A 9,181-nucleotide genomic window follows, 5' to 3' on the forward strand; every position below is an offset into this window, starting at 1 on the left:
ATGTCTGAAACCTAATCTATATGATGAAAATGCTCATGGATGAATGGATAAAACAATGCAAATATGCAAGATATCAAGAAGCCGGTAATGTTGGTTAAGACAAACCATCCTAGCTGCTGCGTGACCTGTTTGTTGACCTGCAGATGAGCAAAAACTTTTAGCATACATGTGTGTCACAGTAGGACCATCTGTCAATCTGTGTGTTTATATTTGGTTAGGCGGACTTAAGATACGGGAAGCTTGCCTTCTTGAATGCGATAAAATTGCTTAGGTTTACGTGGCTGGATCCTCAGCTGGCGAGCTTAGTTTGCTGCATATTTTAAGCGGGTGATTCATTTAAGAATATGTGAGACTGTGGATTATAGCAGCTTATACGCTTCCAATGAGATGTACAGTGGTGGTGGTCTACTTCTCTTCCTGTAACAATTGTCTTGCTCCATAGAAGCTGTGTTAGAGTATTGCGTTGATTTTAGTTACATTAGATACAACCAATCCTGAAGAAACGCTTTGGTGAACAGTAGTATGACTAATTGTCCTGTATTTTTTTTTTTTAATAACGGTAACTCGGTAAGTGTGGATAACTTTTTTGATTCTTTAAACATCGATGACCATGCAGGCAGTGTAATTAAACTTGCTTAAACAGCTTTTAAAAAATGTACACAAGCGAACCTCATGAAACAGAGTATTTTTGCGCCGCAAGTTGTTATACAGCATATATATTTTGATCACAGAAAGTCTGATGTGTTGTGTGACCCTAGATACGACGCAGTTGACTATGGGATCAAGTGTATTTTTCTCTCACCGTTTTGTTTCGAATTATCAATAATATGATGAGAAGGAGTCAGTATACATTTTAATATGTAAGACGTCACCAAGGAATTGCAATAGATTTGTCTTTCTTGCCAGTTGTTTGGTTGACAATATCAATAAAAGGAAATGAACATAGGTTTCTTGTTTTTACCAAAAAAAAGAAAATAGGTTTCTTGTAGTGGAGGTATGTTTAAAAAGAGAGCCTACATGCACTTTAAAACGGGTCCAAAATAGCTAAAGTTAGATTTTAACAATTCATAGAAATATTAAAATACATTATAATAAATCAGCTAGTTCATCACCGCTCTATGCTCAAATGATAGACAATAGGTCAGAGAAGGAAGTGGAAACCTCAAATGAGAGTTCAATGACACGTTTTGATATAAGCACCAACATGAACTTTTCTTATGCCGTTTATAAACTGAAGCCGCTCGGTGTCGTTGGAGAACTTGACGGGAACTGCAGGTGCCAGACTGCCAGTTAAACCACCACAACCGCCAAGTGATGTCTTCCCTCCTCCGCCACCAAGTAATTTCTTCATGCCGCCATTAATGGCTGAAGATGCTGCTATGGAAATTCTCATAAGATCTTGAACGGTAGCGTTGCTCTTCTGCGTATTAATCCCTCTGTGTCTTTTCTCTCCTGCAGTCTCTGATATTCTTCCTCCTATGGAAGAAGCCGATTGGAGAAACCATAGGCGGTCACGGCGGAGGAGTGAGATATGTTCTCTGTGGAAGCATATTCGAGTTAGCTGGCCGGCGATTTTCCTTACGAATCATAGCAGAGAAATCATGAACCAATTGAGACAAAGAAAAAGACGATGACAGGCTGTGTAAACCAAAACGAAGATGAAATATTAATAAGGGATTTAACAACGAAAAATCTGTAATTGGGAGGGTTTCGGTGAAGATGAAGATCAGAAGTCGCGACAGAGCCTATATCGGCAATGAACCCTAAAGTTCTATTCCTAGCGAAAAGAGATGATTATGGTTGACTCTATCGGACTGATGGGCTGCTCTTTTCATCGAAACATGAGGCCCAAAATCCATAGCAAAGCCCGCATCAATTGTATATCATCCTTCATATATTAACAGAGGATCATTTAAAAAATTGTAATCTTAAATTTGTACTAATTAAAAAGATACTCTATTTAGGTGTCACTTAATTATAATGACAGTTTAGCTTACGTGGCAGCCGAAGAATCAATTGAAAAAAATGTTGGTCCAAATCTAATTACTAGAGAACACTATATTAACCCAAAATATAAGAAGCGTCTATTTTTTCTTTAAATAAAAACTACGGAATTGCCAAAAAAAATAATATATATATATATATATATATATATATATATTACTAACCCTAAACGTATATCTTCCATTCTCATTCATTTTTCCGTCTTCTCCTTCTTCAACGTATATGTTCAGTACATACTTAAACTCATTTTATGACCGATTACATGTATGAATCACTATACTTTGAGATTTTGATTTATGTTTGATTACAAGTAGTTTTGCGATTTGTTTTCTCTTTGCTCTTTACACAGGCATGAGGTCAAATATTCATGATTATCCAGGTTTGATTTTGATGTCTCTTTGATTTTGATTTATGAATAGATGGATTCTTTACCATTTTCTATTCAATATAATACAAATAGAAATTACACGAAAAAAAAGAATACAGACTCGTGTTCCTCAATGTAATAACAAATCAGAAAGATCGTAAATCTTATATTAAGTTGTTCAATCTTCTAACTTCAACAATATTGTTTCTGGTCTCACAAAATCAAATCAAGGATACATAGAATTTTTTTTATTTGTTACACAGTTCGGTTATATCCGAATTAATCCAAACCCGAACCTTAAAAATCCAAGCCCGATCTGAAGTATAAAATAACCCGAACGGGTTCTGTACCTCTCTATCCGAAAACCTGAAAACCCGAAGCACTCGACCGAACCTGAACGGGTACCTGAGCGCCCATGCCTAGTTCTGAAGAACACGAAGAGAAAAGTGTTCAAGAGTCACGACTCGAGAGGCAAGAGCATTCTTCTTATACACCCAAAGCCTAAAGATTGTTCAGACATAGTTTTTTAACTTGGCTGTTTATAACGCAGTGCTTTTGATTGAGCAAAAAAAAAAGCTCTATCGTGTTTATATGTTTTAATGCTAGACTGCCACAAACCTTGACGTAGGCTGGAGATCAAGACAACATTTTTTATGTTGAAGCCTAAAGTTTGGAACAATTTAAGATAAAGATTAATATGCTGCTACAGTGCTACTTTACATCTAAATCTTAATATTAATTATTAAGATGCTGGGACTTCACCTCTAAAGCTTAGATATTCTTTTGCCGGTGAAAGTTTCTGATTCTATCAGGAAGGCCATTGCAATCATACAGGCCTCCAGTAATGGCCATTGCAGCCCAGAATTAGAGGATTTGGCCACTATCACTACAAGAAAAATGAGTTTTTATAACGGAGTAGGATAGCGTTTTTTTCGTTTCTGCTATGGTTGATACATCCTTTAGTTTTAGATAGCGTTTCTAAAAATAAAAACGCTATCTTTAGTTGGGTTGGATTTTAAATTTTATGATACATAGTTTACATAGCACTTTAGGTAAGAAACGCTATGTATTGATTCCCGTAACACTTATAACTAAAACGCTATGTTTGATATTTTGAATCCCTAAACCCTAAACAAGTTTTCAAACCCTAAACTCTATACACAAACTTTAAATTCTAATACAATAAGCTTTATAATACTTGAAAACTTAAACTCCAAATCTTAAAATTAACTTTTTTAAAAAAAAATTAATCTTAAGCAATATATCTATTTTCAAACTTTAACCATAAACCCTAAACCACATACTTCAACCTATGTGATAGAACACTAAACCTCAAACTTTAAATAAAATATAATTTTATAATATATATGTATATATAATATATTTCTCAAATTATATACAACATATAAAATTTTACATTATACATTTCGAAAATAAAAAACCACTAAACAAATAAACAACAAAAAAGAAGAAATACTAGCATTTAAAATCTTTTTATCAAATTAGTTTTTAAATCACATAACCACAAAATTCAAATGGAAAACTTTTAGTTAAAATTCTATATAAATTTATTTAAATTTTGACATTTTTAAATAATTATAGATAATTAAAAGTATAATCTTTATTAGTTGTTTTTTGGCCTTTGATTGATTTTGATCCAAAGGCTCAAAATCACTCCTTTGTGATCTTCCACCTTTCTTCTTATTGGTCAGTTCCTCAAAATTTGGATTAATATTTTAAACCATTGATTACTTGTAATCCAACGGATAAGAATTAATCTATCTTTTCATTTCTCTTCCTCTATACTCTATCGATCTCTTTCTTTCACAAGTCTCAGATTCTGGGTTTCACTAGCCTCATCTCTCACCATCTATCACACACACACACACACGCTATAGATCTCATCTGTTTCTTTCTTCCTTTACAGTTTCTCATCTCTCACGATTCTCTGTTAACAACAAATCAACAAAAAATCCACGGAGTGATTTCTCTCTACAACAAATCAACTCAGTTGTAAGTTGTTATTCGCTATCAAATGTCTCTCAAGTTTCCATCTTTTTGTTCTTTTTCTATATCAATTCTGATTCGTTTGTATGAAGGCAGAGGCTGCTGACAATTGACAGAGATAAAATATGGAGGAGGACGACGGAGGACATGGCTGAAGCGTCGAGGATGGATGAATATGGCAGATGAGGACCTGATCTGGCGGAGAGCTTGGCGATGGAGGACGCGGCTGACGGCATGGCTGAAGCGTCGAGGATGGAGGAGGAAAGCATATGGCGTAGCTGACAGCTTGGTTTGAAGCGTCGATGGTGGAGGAGTTCGTGATGGTGGTTGACAGATCCGGTAAAGGAGGCGGCTGTTGGAGCTCTGCGGCAAAATAGATGGAGGCACGAGGAGTTAGGGTTTTTAGGTTTAGCGGTAAACTGTATATTTTTTTTTACGTTTAGTTTTTTGTTTGTTTTTAATTAGGTTAATTTTGTAAACCTACTTTAATATGTAAACCAAATTCAATTATTTAGTAAAAATAATTTAATATATTATATATTTTAACTGTATTTTGTGATTTTTCTTCTTTTTTTTTTTAATTTTTTTTTATATTTTAATAATATATAATAGCAAAAATAAAACGTTATTAAAAAATATTTAATTGCACGCAAAAGAACGCTATAATATATGACAATAAGATAACAATACTAAAAACCGCTATCTAATGTGTTTGACCTATTATGACGGGCGATGATACAGCGCTTCATAAACCGCTATCATATTTTTAGATAGCGTTTTTCGTCCGCTAACAAAAGCCTTTTTTCTTGTAGTGTATGTTTCTGATCCTTCCATTCTCAATAACAGCTCTCATGAACACAGAACACTCATTGTCATCATCAAAATCTCCTTCCTCGTTCTCTCCCTTGATAACATCGCAGACTACACTCGGGAGATTGGCTAAAAAGGAGCAATCTCAGTCTCTCAGATTCTTTCACAAGCATAGGGCTTTCTTTATCCTTCTTCTGTTACTGCGTAAATTAGAAACTGAACATCATCATCATCATGAGTCAGCATTTTCAGCGAGCTGGAGAGTGAGAAATAATGTGTATTGTCGCCATTTTCAATGACTATCCGAGACATCCAAGTTATGTAATAATATGCTTGCAAACCCAATCTTTTTTTTCCTGAAGGCTCTTAATGTGCCTTCCATCATTAATATCGAGATTGTTAGATCCAGAGAAACAATTGAATCATGAAAAAGTCACCCATATTTTACCGCAGGAGCTGTTGTTTTGGTGATGGTGACGGTGGTGAAGATGATTCGATGGTGGTGATAGAGTTACTTCCATGGCCACGACCAGGCTATTAAAATTGTAAACGTATTAATAAGGCAACTAAAAAATATTATTTTACAGATCTTTCAGAACTAGGAGTGTCAAAAGGAGCTACAGCTCATGATCTGATTCATCTCGACTTGTTTTTTCATAAGTATGATCTCTATATTTTAAGTTCATTTAATAAATGAGTTTAATAAATAAGTTTAATGATCGAGCTTAAATTAGATCACGAATTATATGAACGATCTTTAATGAACACGAACTGGCTCAAGGGCTTGTTCATTTTTATACTTACAATTATTTATAATATTATATATATATATATATATATATTTATATATATATTATATTTGGATAACTTCTATTTTTATGTAAAAAACATATAATTTCTATATTAATCATATTTATCTTCTAAAATTAAAATGTCAAACCAAATCTTCTTAAAAGATAACTTCTATATTAATCATATTTATCTTCTAAAATTAAAACGTAAAACATACATATAAGTAATATGGAAATTAAACTTCTAAAATTTATTTATAATTTTTTCGAAGAAATAAAAAAGAAACTATAATGTTTAGGAATTATCAAAATCTTCTATATAAACCCACGTTAACCCTATCATCTCTCTCACAAACTTTGTTGATCCCAAATTTGACATACGTCTCTCTCGTTTTTGCTTATCGTAATTCAGAACTCACGGTAAATTATGATTAATATTTTTGGATCATTGGTTTTGCTTTAATTCAATTTATATTAGGTGTTGTTTTTTTTGTCATGTGTTGGTTTTTATTTAGTATTTAATATTTATGTTTTGAATTTTTGAATATTTAAATTTTGAACAATAATATAGAAGTTATTTTATCACTTTTTATGTTATAATTATTTTTATTTAGATCACGAGTTAGCTCATTTAGCTCATGATCCAGATGATCTGAGTTCGAATTTATATATTGAAGCTCATATAATAAATGAGCTGAGCTGAGCTAGCTCATGAAAGAGCCGAGCTCACTATGAGTTGAGCTGAGCTCAGCGAGTTAACTCATTTTGACACTCCTATTCAGAACTAAATCTAGATATTTTGGATGACAAAAAAAATCTAGATATTTTGGTTAAATAAGTTAAGATATATGTCTATATTTTTCGATTCCTCTTGACCACCCAGAGCACCTTAAGTGGTGAGAAAACGCGGATCCTGCAGGCAGGCCTCGTAAAAATCTTTTGGGATCCGTAGTTATCAAAAAAAAAAGATATATGTCTATATTTTAAGATATTTTCTAAAATTTGAACATAGTATATTTTAACATAGTATATTTTAAGATATTTTCTAAAAATAATTCTTAGAATTACTTTTTGATGATACTTACAATATCATAAAATAAAGAAATAAAAACTAATCTCGTCCTTCATCCATAAAATATATGTCTGTATATATATAATAGATAGCTCTTAAACATTCTAAAAAATCAAAAACCCGTAAATTGATTTTTCAGGTGTCCATGATGAACGATGAGCAAAAAACAGACAAAAAGCAAAGACTGATCCGTAAGGGGAAAAAAGTGCAAGAGCCAGTAAACACACAGTTAGTCGTGAATATCTTTGAAGGATTCACAAAAGATGAAAGAGACCTTACGCAAGCTCACATGGGTGCTGAGTACTTCAGAGTTATGGCATGGATAAAGGAAGAAGATGAACAAGAAACAATTGGGGTGAGATCTTTCCGTGGCTTCCATCAATTCAATGAAAGATTAGTGTTTCCTTTAGATTGTTCTTCATACAAATATATTTACATTGAATTGATCAAAGTACATTCTAGAAGAGATCCTGCAACATCGAAAGGTACTGTTGTGATGGGTCGGGCGAAGATTCGGTTGCCTCCTTGGACCAGCCGTGGCAAGTTCACCTCTAAGTTCAACCTCGTCGGTTTGAACAGCGATCGATGTGTAGAGATTAAGGGATACCTAAATTTGTCTATGCAACTTCATAGATATCTTGAGCGATAATTATTAGGGTTTTTCTATCATTTTTTAGTTTAAACCTTTTCTTTTATATTACTTATGCTTTTGGGCTTAATTATTAAGATTTTAATATAAGTTGTGCTTGATTGACTGCCGACTGATTGTGCTATCTTCTATGAAAAAAAAATGTTTTTAGACTTATTACACTGAATATCAATGCGGAACATGAGTAAGTATATTATTTGTTTTCTCAAGAGCATAAGATTCTGCCAAATTATAAGTTCTCTTGTTTATGTAGGACTCCAACAACCGGATATGAAATTACAAGAGAAATACAACAGATTAGCAACGATTTTAAGGAAATGCGGTTATGGAAACTAGGAAAACGTTTTACAAAACCGAAGTGTCCTGGAGTCAGATTTAAAAATGAAAAAGTTTGGATTCGAATACATCCTAGATTTTGTTTCGCCCGTAAAAATAAAATATAAAAACGAGGTAAAGAAATGATGACAACTAGGTTGTGACAAGGTGTAGGTATAAAAAGTCTATTAACTTAAGACAAACCGACGTCTAAGAAAGTCTCTGAAACTTTTCGTTGATGATCTCGCGAGAATAATGTTACGCACCTGAGGATCCACTTGCTTGAAGATGGTCTTCGCAGGGATGGATGTCTAATTGTGATTGATGTTATAAGTGATAGGTTGTGACTTAAGCTGCGACTTTTCGAAGGGTAGAAGGAGCTGCCACTGAAACCTGCTTGATCCAAGATAAGAGTTCTGTCCATGTGCAATGCATATGCTGAGAAGCTCCAAGCCTAGACATGATAGAGCGCCAAACTTTGTTACTGTATTCGCAATTGAGGACCAGGTGGTCTTGTATTTCGCCATTCCTAAAACACAAGCTACACTAGGTTGAAACATTGAAACTCCATGCAACCAAACGAGTTCTTGTCGGCAATCTATCCAGATGAGAAACCCACATGTGAAAAGCCCATCGTGGTGTTGCTCCTTTAAACCATATTTCATGAAACCAGTCCACGGGATCAGAGTGCGACCTCATTTCCTCCCAAATTAGTTGGGAAGAGAAACCATTTGAGCATTTTCCATTTACCACACAAGCAGAGTCAATGACAAGAATGGATTTTGTAAGGTGGTGAGATTCATATGAAGAGTCAATTCAGCTTCAGCCATAAATTTTGATTCGTTCCATCCCTATCCAGCCTTCCAAGGAACAAGTATCTGAAACCGAGGCAGTGATTTGGAGTCTGAGGTCTCTCATACCATTCGGGGCAATGACATCAATCAGAGGACCTTGAGGCGTCCAGTCATTGTGCCAAAAAATTAGTATGTAAACATTACCCAATATTCTTTTTACAAACAGTCTTACAAGTGGTGTAAGATTCAAGATAGCTTTCTATGTCCAAGAGTAGCAAGTTGAAGCAGCAATCGTCCATAAGTTACAGTGTAGGATGGAATGGGACTTATGCCATGCTACCCATAGAGATCCACCATCTGAAATTATAAGCC

The 9,181-nt window shown here is 34.1% G+C and overlaps 1 protein-coding gene and 1 long non-coding RNA gene across 2 annotated transcripts; both read left to right on the forward strand.

The window, feature by feature from the left end:
• Positions 1-91: 91 nt before the first annotated feature.
• On the forward strand, positions 92-4,929 carry LOC103864204. Its single transcript, XR_632183.3, has 2 exons — positions 92-4,384; positions 4,471-4,929. It is a non-coding gene; the product is annotated as an uncharacterized LOC103864204 (long non-coding RNA).
• Positions 4,930-7,196: 2,267 nt separating this feature from the next.
• LOC103864205 lies at positions 7,197-7,700 on the forward strand. Its single transcript, XM_009141958.3, has one exon. The coding sequence runs from the start codon at positions 7,197-7,199 to the stop codon at positions 7,698-7,700; it is 504 nt and encodes a 167-aa protein (XP_009140206.1).
• The last annotated feature ends 1,481 nt before the right edge of the window (positions 7,701-9,181 follow it).

The sequence above is a fragment of the Brassica rapa genome, chromosome A04, assembly GCF_000309985.2.
Source record: "Brassica rapa cultivar Chiifu-401-42 chromosome A04, CAAS_Brap_v3.01, whole genome shotgun sequence".
Lineage (NCBI taxonomy): Eukaryota > Viridiplantae > Streptophyta > Magnoliopsida > Brassicales > Brassicaceae > Brassica > Brassica rapa.

What these genes read in the sequence shown, in the direction of transcription:
- LOC103864205 (XM_009141958.3), top strand. Translation starts at nt 7,197, where the DNA reads ATGATGAACGATGAGCAAAAAACAGACAAAAAGCAAAGACTGATCCGT.